A 12466-nucleotide genomic window follows, 5' to 3' on the forward strand; every position below is an offset into this window, starting at 1 on the left:
GGGGGCTCATTCTGGGAAGGCCTCAATCATTCAATTGTATTTATTGAGTGCTTACTGTGTGGAGAGTACTGTACTAAGCACTTGGGAAGTACAATTTGGCAACAACTAGAGCTGGTCCCTACCCAACAGCGGGCTCACAGTATAGAAGCAGCGTGGCTCAGTGGAAAGAGCCCGGGCTTTGGAGTCAGAGGTCATGGGTTCAAATCCCGGCTCCCCCACTTGTCATCTGTGTGACTTTGGGAAAGTCACTTAACTTCTCTGCACCTGTTATCTCATCTGTAAAATGGGGACTAAGACTGTGAGCCCCCCGTGGGACAATCTGATCACCTTGTAACCTCCCCAGCACTTAGAACAGTGCTTTGCACATAGTAAGTGCTTAATAAATGCTATCATTATTATAGAAGGGGGAGACAGACAACAAAACATATTAAAATAAAATAAACAGAATATGTACAAGTAAAATAAATAGAGTAATAAATATGTACAAACATATATACATATATACAGGTGCTGTGGGGAGGGGAAGGAGGTATGGTGGGGGGAGGGGGAGGAGGGGGCTCATTCTGGGAAGGCCTCATTCATTCAATCGTATTTTTTGAGCGCTTACTGTGTGCAGGGCACTGTACTAATCGCTTGGGAAGTACAAGCTGGCAACACATAGAGAGGGTCCCTACCCACAGAGGGCTCACAGTCCTCCTCCTCCTCCTCCTCTCACATTCAGACTTCCAAATGAGGACATCCTGGCAGGGCTAGGCCCTGCCCAGCCCGCTGCCCTTTCATTCATTCATTCATTCAATCATATTTATTGAGCGCTTACTGTGTGCAGAGCACTGTACTAAGCGCTTGGGAAGTACAAGTTGGCAACATCTAGAGACGGTCCCTACCCAACAGCGGGCTCACAGTCTAGAAGGGGGAGACAGACAACAAAACATATTAACAAAATAAAATAAATAGAATAAATATGTACAAGCAAAATAAATGGAGCAATAAATGTGTTAAACATATATACGTTTATACAGGTGATATACATATATACAGGTGCCCTTCCCTGAGGAGATGTGGCGGGGCAGGACCGTGGGAAGCCAAATTCTCTTGGAGAAGTGGCGTGCCTCAGTGGCAAGAACCCTATCTCCCTCCTACCATTCCTTTCCAAACTCCTTGAACAAGTCGTCTACACGCGCTGCCTCGAATTCCTCAACACCAACTCTCTCCTCAACCCTCTCCAGTCTGGCTTCCATCCCCTACATTCCATGGAAACTGCCCTCTCAAAGGTCACCAATGACCTCCTGCTTGCCAAATCCAACGGCTCCTACTCTATCCTAATCCTCCTCGACCTCTCAGCTGCCTTCGACACTGTGGACCACCCCCTTCTCCTCAACATGCTATCCAACCTTGGCTTCAGACTCCGTCCTCTCCTGGTTCTCCTCTTATCTCTCCGGCCGTTCATTCTCAGTCTCTTTTGAGGGATCCTCCTCCCCCTCCCATCCCCTTACTGTAGGGCTTTCTCGAGGGTCAGTTCTTGGTCCCCTTCTGTCCTCAATCTACACTCACTCCCTTGGTGAACTCATTCGCTCCCACAGCTTCAACTATCATCTCTACGCTGATGACCCCCAGATCTACATCTCTGCCCCTGCTCTCTCTCCCTCCCTCCAGGCTCGCATCTCCTGCCTTCGGGACATCTCCATCTAGATGTCTGCCCGCCACCTAAAACTCAACATGTCCAAGACTGAAGTCCTTGTCTTCCCTCCCAAACCCTGCCCTCTCCCTGACTTTCCCATCTCTGTTGACGGCACTACCATCCTTCCCGTCTCACAAGCCCGCAACCTTGGTGTCATCCTCAACTCCGCTCTCTCGTTCACCCCTTGCATCCAAGCCGTCACCAAAACCTGCCGGTCTCAGCTCCGCAACATCGCCAAGATCCGCCCTTTCCTCTCCATCCATACCGCTACCCTGCTCGTTCAAGCTCTCATCCTATCCCGTCTGGACTACTGCATCAGCCTCCTCTCCGATCTCCTATCCTCTTGTCTCTCCCCACTTCAATCCATACTTCACGCTGCTGCCCGGACTGTCTTTGTCCAGAAACGCTCTGGGCATGTTACTCCCCTCCTCAAAAATCTCCAGTGGCTACCAATCAACCTACACATCAGGCAAAAACTCCTCACCCTTGGCTTCAAGGCTGTACATCCCCTCACCCCCTCCTACCTCACCTCCCTTCTCTCCTTCTCCAGCCCAGCCCGCCCCCTCCGCTCCGCTGCCGCTCATCTCCTCACTGTGCCTCGTTCTCACCTGTCCCACCATCGACCCCCGGCCCACGTCCTTCCCCTGCCCTGGAACGCCCTCCCTCCGCACATTCGCCAAGCTAGCTCTCTTCCTCCCTTCAAAGTCCTACTGAGAGCTCACCTCCTCCAGGAGGCCTTCCCACACTGAGCCCCCACCTTCCTCTCCCTCTCCTCCCCATCCCCCGTGCCTTACCTCCTTCCCCTCCCCACAGCACCTGTATATATGTATATATGTTCGTACGTATTTATTACTCTATTTTATTTGTACATATTCATTCTATTTATTTTATTTTGTTAATGTTTTGTTTTGTTCTCTGTCTCCCCCTTCCAGACTGTGAGCCCACTGTTGGGTAGAGACCGTCTCTGTATGTTGCCAACTTGTACTTCCCAAGCGCTTAGTACAGTGCTCTGCACACAGTAAGCACTCAATAAATACGATTAAATGAATCAATGGTGTGGTCGGAACTGAGGCCGACTCGTACTTCCCAAGCGCTTAGTACAGTGCTCTGCACACAGTAAGCACTCAGTAAATACGATTAAATGAATCAATGGTGTGGTCGGAACTGAGGCCGACTCGTACTTCCCAAGCGCTTAGTACAGTGCTCTGCACACAGTAAGCGCTCAATAAATATGATGGAATGAATCAATGGTGTGGCCCGAACTGAGGCCGACTCGTACGTGCCAAGCACTTAGCACAGCGCTCCGCACACATTAGGCACTCAATAAATACCACGGAATGAATCAACAGGACTGACTGCAGGTTTTCCCGCCCGCCCCCGGCCGGGACTTAGGATCTTCTCCTCTTCTAGACTGTGAGCCCGCTGTTGGGTAGGGACCGTCTCTAGATGTTGCCAACTTGGACTACCCAAGCGCTTAGTACAGTGCTCTGCACACATTAAGCGCTCAATAAATGCGATTGAATGAATGAATGAATGATGTGGTCAGAACTGAGACCAACTCGTACTTCCCAAGCGCTTAGCACAGTGCTCTACACACAGTAGGCGCTCAATAAATACGACGGAATGAATAAACAGGACCGACTGCAGGTTTTCCCGCTCCCACCCCGGCCGGGACTTCATTCATTCAGTCGTATTTACTGAGCGCTTACTGTGTGCAGAGCACCGTACTAAGCGCTTGGGAAGTACAAGTTGGCAACACAGAGAGACGGTCCGGGCTCACAGTCTCCTTGGTGCAGTCGGAACTGAGGCCGACTCGTACTTCCCAAGCGCTTAGCACAGTGCTCTGCACACAGTAGGCGCTCAATAAATACGACGGAATGAATCAATGGTGTGGTCGGAACTGAGGCCGACTCGTACTTCCCAAGCGCTTAGCACAGTGCTCTGCACACAGTAGGCGCTCAATAAATACGACTGAATGAATCAATGGTGTGGTCGGAACTGAGGCCGACTCGTACTTCCCAAGCGCTTAGCACAGTGCTCTGTACACAGTAGGCGCTCAATAAATACGACGGAATGAATCAATGGTGTGGTCGGAACTGAGGCCGACTCGTACTTCCCAAGCGCTTAGCCCGGCGCTCTGCACACAGTAATAAACAATAAATAATAATGGCATTTATTAAGCACTTACTATGTGCAAAGCACTGTTCTAAGCTCTGGGGGAGATACAAGGTGATCAGGTTGTCCCACGTGGGGCTCACAGTCTTCATCCCCATTTTACAGATAAGGGAACCGAGGCTCAGGGAAGTTAAGTGACTTGCCCAAGGTCACACAGCAGACATGTGGCGGAGCCGGGATTCGAACCCATGACTTCTGACTCCAAAGCCCGTGCTCTTTCCACTGAGCCACAAAGCTTCTCTAGGCGCTCAATAAATACGACGGAATGAATCAACAAGACCGACTGCAGGTTTTCCCGCCCCCACCCCAGCCGGGGCTTCATTCATTCAGTCGTATTTACTGAGCGCTTACTGTGTGCAGAGCACCGTACTAAGCGCTTGGGAAGTCCAAGTTGGCAACATCTAGTGCTCTGCACACAGTAAGCGCTCAATAAATACGACGGAATGAATCAATGGTGCGGTCGGAACTGAGGCCGACTCGTACTTCCCAAACGTTTAGCACAGCGCTCTGCACCCAGTAGGCGCTCAATAAATACGACGGAATGAATCAACAGGACCGACTGCAGGTTTTCCCGCCACCCCCCCCCCACCCCCCGACTGTTGGGTAGGGACTGTCTCTATATGTTGCCAACTTCTACTTCCCAAGCGCTTAGCACAGTACTCTGCACACAGTAAGCGCTCAATAAATACGATTGATTGATTGATTGATCAATGGTGTGGTCGGAACTGAGGCCGACTCGTACTTCCCAAGCGCGTAGCACAGTGCTCTGCACACAGTAGGCGCTCAATAAATACGATGGAATGAATCAATGGTGTGGTCGGAACTGAGGCCGACTCGTACTTCCCAATTGCTTAGCTCAGCGCTCTGCACACAGTAATAAATAATAAATAATAATGGCATTTATTAAGCGCTTACTATGTGCAAAGCACTGTTCTAAGCTCTGGGGGAGATACAAGGTAATCAGGTTGTCCCACGTGGGGATCACAGTCTTCATCCCCATTTTACAGATAAAGGAACTGAGGCTAAGGGAAGTTAAGTGACTTGCCCAAGGTCACACAGCAGACATGTGAAGGTGGCGGGATTCGAACCCATGGCCTCAGACTCCAAAGCCCGTGCTCTTTCCACTGAGCCACGCTGCTTCTCTAGGCGCTCAATAAATACGACGGAATGAATCAACAAGACCGACTGCAGGTTTTCCCGCCCCCACCCCGGCCGGGCCTTTTCATTCCCTCATTCATTCAATCAATCAATCGTATTTATTGAGCGCTTACAGTGTGCAGAGCACCGTACTAGGCGCTTGGGGAAGTACAAATTGGCAACATCTAGAGACAGCCCCTACCCAACACTGGGCTCGCAGTCTAAATCGTACTTATTGGGCGCTTACTGTGTGCAGAGCACCGTACTAAGCGCTTGGGAAGTACAAATTGGCAACATCTAGAGACAGCCCCTACCCACCAGTGGGCTCACAGTCTAAATCGTATTTATTGGGCGCTTACTGTGTGCAGAGCACTGTACTAGGCGCTTGGAGAAGTACAAATTGGCAACATCTAGAGACAGCCCCTACCCAACAGTAAACTCACAGTCTAAATCGTATTTATTGGGCGCTTACTGTGTGCAGAGCACCGTACTAGGCGCTTGGGGAAGTACAAATTGGCAACATCTAGAGACAGCCCCTACCCACCAGTGGGCTGCAGTCTAAACTGTATTTAATGGGCGCTTACTGTGTGCAGAGCACCGTACTAAACGCTTGGGGAAGTACAAATTGGCAACATCTAGAGACAGCCCCTACCCACCAGTGGGCTCGCGGTCTAAATCGTATTTATTGGACGCTTACCGTGCGCAGAGCACCGTACTAAGCGCTTGGGAAGCACAAATTGGCAACATCTAGAGACAGCCCCTACCCACCAGTGGGCTCACAGTCTAAATCGTATTTATTGGGCGCTTACTGTGTGCAGAGTACCGTACTAGGCGCTTGGGAAGTCCAAATTGGCAACATCTAGAGACAGCCCCTACCCAACAGTAAACTCACAGTCTAAATCGTATTTATTGGGCGCTTACTGTGTGCAGAGCACCGTACTAGGCGCTTGGGGAAGTACAAATTGGCAACATCTAGAGACAGCCCCTACCCACCAGTGGGCTCGCAGTCTAAATCGTACTTACTGGGCGCTTACCGTGTGCAGAGCACCGTACTAAGCGCTTGGGGAAGTACAAATTGGCAACATCTAGGAGACAGCCCCTACCCACCAGTGGGCTCACAGTCTAAACCGTATTTATTGGGCGCTTACTGTGTGCAGAGCACCGTACTAGGCGCTTGGGAAGTCCAAGTTGGCAACATCTAGAGACGGTCCGGGCTCACAGCGTGCTCGGGCCTGAGGCCGCCTCGTGCTTCCCCACCGTTCGGCCCAGCGCACCCGGTAGGCGCTCAATAAATAGGAGGGGATGAGTCAACGGGACGGAGCGCGGGGTTTTCGGGGGGGACTTACGATCTTCTCCTTGGTGTGGTCCGGTTCGGTGATGACGACGGCGGGGCCCCCCGCCTTGGCGGTGGAGTAGGCCTTGGCCGGCTTGGCGAGGCGCTTGCCCCCCCCGGGGGTCCCATCCAGCCCCCCGCCGTCCTCGTCGGCGCTGCTCCCGCTCCCACCGCCTCCTCCTCCTCCTCCTCCTCCGCTGCTGCTGCTACTGCTGCACCGCTCCTCCCGCTCCCTCTTCCTCCCCTTCGGCCCGCTCCTCTTCCTCGCCCCTCCGCGGCCGGTCCCGTTCCCGGAGCTCGGCTCCTCCCAGGCCTTCGCCTTCTTCCTGGGCATCCTCCCGCCTGCGGACACGGGGACAGCCGCGCCACACAATTAACAAAATCACTTGGAGGGAGGGGATAAAAAAAAAAACCAAACCCCCCCCCCCCCAAAAAAAACCCAACAGACACACGCACACAAAGCCCCCAAACCGAGCTCAAGTTGGCACGATAATCCCCCCCTACACACACCCCATTTCCCCAACGGGAGTCCGGGGGGGAAAAAATCCACTGGAAAAGAAAACGTAAAACATGCAGTAAAGACAACCTGCTCAGAATCAAGTCTCACGGTGGAGGAAAGAAAAAAAAAACCAAAATTCCCCCGGCATCGGATTTACCACCTGGCCGAAAAAGTGAAAAAAGAGGAAAATTCAACCGCGGAGAGAAATCTGGGACACTTTAAAGAGCTGAAACGTCGTCCCATCCCGTTCCCCCCCTCTCCGCCTCTCCCACCTGCTGCTTTTGTGTCTCCACTCCCCCCTCCTCCCCCGTTTTAAAGCCCACTCAAAAATTAAATTCAATTATCTCCTCTTCCTTGACCCACCCCCTCCTTCTCCTCCTCCTCCTCCCCCAGCCCCGTTCCCCACCACCACCAACGGCTCAATCTCCAAATTCACGTCTCCAGCCTCATCCCAGTTGATTCGGGTCTTGGTCTTTTATTAGCCGGATCCTTTGGGGGGGGAGGAGGGGCTTTTCCCGGAGGAAAAGCAAAAAAAAAAAAAAAAGCACAAAACAAAAAAACCCAAACACCTGTTTTTGCAAATGAGAAAAATAAAACTTTAATGTTTCCCAACTCTTCCCCGATCCTCCTTTTGCAAGCGCGGCTCGGCCGTTTTCTGTCTGATCCAGGTTGCAAAATTGCTCAGCTCTGCTTTCTAGTTTTTCCTCCGGCTTCCCTTTTCTTTTGCTCCGTCTGCCTTTTTTTTTTATTGATTTTGAACAATGGGATCTCTGTCTGTCTCCGATTAAACCACGTGGATCCGCCTTCCTTCCCTCTTTTTATTCATTCAATCCCCCATACCCCCCCCCTCCAGGTTTTTTTTTTTTTTACCTTTTCTTTATTTAAAAAAAAACAAAACTTTCCCCTTCCTCGCAAACTGCCGTCTATTGAATTTCAATCCCCTACCTGATTGGGGTGGTTGGAAAGCTCAAAAATAAAATAAAAAAAGAACTTAATTGCTTTCTTTTTTTTTTTCCTGTAAGAAAAAGGTTCCTGCCCACCCACCAGACACACTTAAAATGTAAATATGAGCCGCCAGAACAAATGCTACAATACAAAACAGAAACACATGTACGGGCAGGAAAAAAAAAGAGCTAGAAAAGAGCAAGGGAAGCGAAATCCTGCCGTTTTAGCATAGCTCCATCTTTAGGTGTGGATGACTCAAAGAAAGCCCTACAGTTAAGAGTTCAGTATAGTACGGCGCTATTTTCTCTAGATTTTAGGGAGGTAAATAAATAGGAGTGGTATAGACTGTTTAGCTCACATTGGGATCTCAGATCTCTTCCCTAAACTTTATCTTCAGTTGGTTCAATCTACATGTCTCAAACTTACTTTGACTTTACGGGCATACAGGATTACCCCAAGAATATGTCTGGGCAAACTGATTTGGAATTTTGGGTGTTTTTAATGGCATTTATTAAGGACATACTATATGCCTTTTAGACTGTGAGCCCACTGTTGGGTAGGGACTGTCTCTATATGTTGCCAATTTGTACTTCCCAAGTGCTTAGTACAGTGCTCTGCACATAGTAAGCGCTCAATAAATACGATTGATGATGATATGCCAGGCTCTGTGCTATGTGCTGGAGTCCCCCATGGGGCTCTTAATGCCCATTTTACTAATGAGGTAACTAAGGCCCAGAGAAGCTAAGTGACTTGCCCAAGGTCACACAGCAGACAAGTGGTGGAGTGTGGATTAGAACCCAGGTCCTTCTGACACCCAGGCCCATGCTGTAGCTGCTAGGCCAAGCTGCTTCTCTTCTTTTCCTGAAACTCAGGCATTTTCTGTAGAAATCAGAGAGTGGGTTTTCAACATCGATAAATGTAATAATTGAGTGAACTAATGAATGCTAAGGAATATTTCTGCAGATAGTGTCCATGCAGGCTGTGTGCAGTACATTCTATTTTCAAAGGAATCTTTCTAAAGGAAAATGAACTTTGGACTTAAAAAGAATTCAGCACTGACCGAGTCTTCACCGCTCTTTTCCAAAAAACAACAGCAACGAAGGTGCAGCTTGTCCAGTTCCTTCAATACAAACTGCACAGGGTTTTTAAAAAGATGGTAATTTTTATTGAAATGTTTCAGGATGGACTGAAAGTCATGTTTTTCAGACTCCTTTGAACTGGACTAGACTATGAGCTTTCTGTGGGCAGGGAACACGTACCTACTCTGTTATTTCATACTCTCCCAAGGGCTTAGTACAGTGCTCTGCACGTACTAAGCACTCAATAAGTATCATTGATTGATTGATTAACACATGCCTGATTGAGAGCTGCTGCCCAGTGGAAGGAGGAGGTCCTGAGTTTTAATCCTGGCCCCACCAGGATAGAATAACTGCTGTTTAACTTTGTGCACATTAACTACTTTTCGCCTCAGTCTCACTTGTATAATGGGGATTCGGGGGCTTTGTCCGACGTGATTATCTTCTATCCATCCCAGTGTTTAGTATAGTGTAGTATAGTATAGTTCTTAGTATAGTGTTTGGCATATAGTAAGTGCTTCACAATTATTATTATTATTATTATTATTATTATTATTATGCCCAGGAGTGCTGGGGGCTCTGTGCTCTTCCTGTCTCCCTGCTGCCAATCTGCTCCGAATTGGGATCATCTTGGATACTCCTCAGCATGGTAGGAGAAATGAGGCAAAAGGGATGGAGGATGGAAGAGCAGCAAATGCTCTCTGTCAATCAGGCAGAGGTGCTGATGTCAAGTTTCCCAGAGGAGGCTCTGGAGAGGGTTTTGGGATATGTGCCCTCATCTACACAAAACACCCCTCGCAAGCATTACTTTGGCATCAAGGGTTCAATCTCCCCTCCAAGAGGAATTTCCTCCTAGAAAAAGTCTTTCCAAAAAATAGGTTTTGACCCATGTGGACCTTGCCATTTGACCATTTGGCTTTCTCAGCCACTTCCTATGTGAACTCCCTGTTTCTAATTCAGCAAGATAGCACTCTACCTTTCACACACAACCCATAAAACATCACTTTTAGTATTCTGCTCTTATCCAGAACCTTTCTTGCACAGAGCTCCAAATTTGGGCACTTATGCTCTAGAAACACAGTGGAAGAAAGCAACAAATATTATTGTGGGATGCTTATTTTCAGGAATAGACTCTGCAATGCAAAATTGCACTGCATCCAAGCACTAAGGCAAATGAGAATTCAAAGGTCTTGGGCTCTGTTGTTTAAAAACCTCAAGTATCTGCTGAACATAAGAGGTGAAAGTCTGGACTTAAAGGGCAGTGACAGAATGGAATTTTAAATGGCAAATCAACCAAGAGCTTCCGGGAGAGTTTCAAACCGGTTAAGAAAGGGAAGCTTAGGGAGAGTACCAACGCCCTCTGATACTCTTCTCCCTATAGCAAAGCATTACAAAGGTTTTAAATATTATAATTCATACCTTAAGGGTTGATTAGAATGGAATTTCATCTAAAATAAAAGTGCCGTCAGATGTCCGTCAGCAGATGACATGGTGCTGCTTGTCTGTCACTCCAGCTGATGAAGAATTTACCCCCAACAGTTTGTGCAGTTTATTAACAGAGAGGACTGAGAGTACTTTCAGATTCCAGGTGGCCAGCAGTAGGTTTCTCTTCCCATTATAATGCATTTTCCAGGGTAAAAAAGGAAACCCTGTGTCAGAAACCCTGATGCAATTAGACGCTATTATCAGATTGCATCATATGATCCAAGGCGTGGTGTTCCAGAAACTGTTTTTTCTTGAGGTTGGGCTACTGTGGTGAAGCACTTTGGTTAGAGGACTAAAGAACTGGCCTTACCTGTTGGATCACAAGAGAAATTTTTGCTCTGACATGCCTCAATCACATGTAGCTATTGACCAAACCCCATGGGACTTCTCTACCTAAAAGAGTCTCACCTGACTTCTCTAGCTAAATTAGGAGCTAAGTTATATACACTTAGGTGGAATACCAATTTCTCACCAAAAATGTACTGTGTTTTATATTTCACCTCAACTGGGTAACTTCTCTCCATTCACATCAAATGCAAATTGACAACACCAAGGTCTGTGACTTTCGGACATTTGATATTCACCCCAATCCCAACCCCACAGAACTTATGTACATATTTTTAAATTAGATACTATAAATTGCATATGTATTCATATTAATGTCTGTCGCCCCCCCACCCCCAGACTGTAAATTCATTGTGGGCGTGGAAGGTGTCTGTTGTATTGTTATACTGTACTCTCTCAAGAGCTTAGTACAGTGCTCTGCACACAGTAAGTGCTCAATAAATATTCATTGATTGAAAAGATAGAAAGGACAGTAATATTTGTATGCTATTCCTGGATTCGGAGCAGTAATTTTGATGGTCTTGGTGGGATTTTAGCAGTAGGAGATTGACCCTGGTGTGGGAGAGAGCTGAGAGGCAGTCAGTCAGCTCTCCCCTTCCTAGCTCACCTCGCTGATCTCTGTAGCAGTGTTGCTTAGTGGATAGAGCACGGGCCTGGGGGTCAGAAGGATTCTAGGTTCTAATCCCAGCTCCATCACATGCCTGCTGTGTGGCCTTGGGCCAAGTCACTTAACTTCTCTGGGCCTCAGTTACCACATCTGTTAAATGGGGATTAAGACTGTGAGCCCCATGTGGCACAGGGACCCTGTCCAACCTGATTAACTTGGATCTACCCCAGCTCTTAGAGCAGTGCTTCACACAGAGTAAGCTCTTAGCAAGCATCATAATTATTATTATTATCATTATTATCAGTACTACAAACCTAATCTGCATCTTGGAGGATAGAAGGATCCAACGCCTCTTCTTAAAAAATTTTTTTTTTGTCCTTTGAGCCATTAAAGACCCAATAATAGCTGTTCTCCTCTATCCTTCTAACACCAACCTATTCTTCTTACTTTGATCTTGTCTATCTGCCACCCATCCCTTGCTCACATCCTCCCTTGGGCCTGAAACTGCCTTTTTTTAGTATCCGAAAATCCACCACTCTCCCCACCTTCCAAACACTCCTAAAATCACATTTCCTCCGAGAGGCATTCCTGGATTAAGCTTTCAATTCCTCTACCTGCCCTTCCCTCTGTGTCAACTCTGCACTTGGCTTGGATACCCATCCCAGCCCCACGGGACTTATGTCAATATTCTTCTACTCTACAATTTCTTTTATCCCTAATTCATTTTAATGTCTGTCTCCCCCTGTAGACTGTAAACTCATTGTGAGCAGAGGACGTGTCTACCAACTCTGTTGTACCTCCCCCCAAGCGCTTAGTACAGTGATCTGCACACAGTACCCAATAAATACTAATCAATCAATCAATCTCCTTCTAGACTGTGAGCCCATTGTTGGGTAGGGACCATCTCTATATGTTGCCGACTTGTAATTCCCAAGCGCTTAGTTCAGTGCTCTGCACACAGTAAGCACTCAATAAATATGATTGAATGAATGAATCAATCAATGACATTTATTTAGTGTTTTCTGTGTCCGGAGCACTAGGTATTGAGTGCTTGAGAGAGGACAATGTAGCAGAGGTTGTCGAAACATTCCCTGCCCACGAGGAGCTTACACTCCAGAGCTGACAATCTTCAGCATATTGATTTATTGATTAACTGGAAGGGATGCTTTACTCACAGAGAAAGATG

General features: G+C 47.9%; 1 protein-coding gene across 1 annotated transcript in view; it reads right to left on the reverse strand.

The window, feature by feature from the left end:
- The window catches only part of RCC2 (regulator of chromosome condensation 2), a 47588-nt gene extending 40034 nt beyond the window's left edge, over positions 1 to 7554 (reverse strand). The window contains exons 1-3 of the mRNA XM_038747017.1: positions 7436 to 7554; positions 6910 to 6982; positions 6337 to 6665 (exon numbers count right to left, since the gene is read on the reverse strand). Of these exons, the coding sequence (XP_038602945.1) occupies positions 6337 to 6657 (321 nt within the window). The 5' untranslated portion in view covers positions 6658 to 6665; positions 6910 to 6982; positions 7436 to 7554. The remainder of the gene's footprint in view (positions 1 to 6336; positions 6666 to 6909; positions 6983 to 7435) is intronic.
- Between the last annotated feature and the right edge of the window lie 4912 nt (positions 7555 to 12466).

Source organism: Tachyglossus aculeatus, chromosome 5 (genome assembly GCF_015852505.1).
Source record: "Tachyglossus aculeatus isolate mTacAcu1 chromosome 5, mTacAcu1.pri, whole genome shotgun sequence".
Classification (NCBI taxonomy): Eukaryota; Metazoa; Chordata; class Mammalia; order Monotremata; family Tachyglossidae; genus Tachyglossus; species Tachyglossus aculeatus.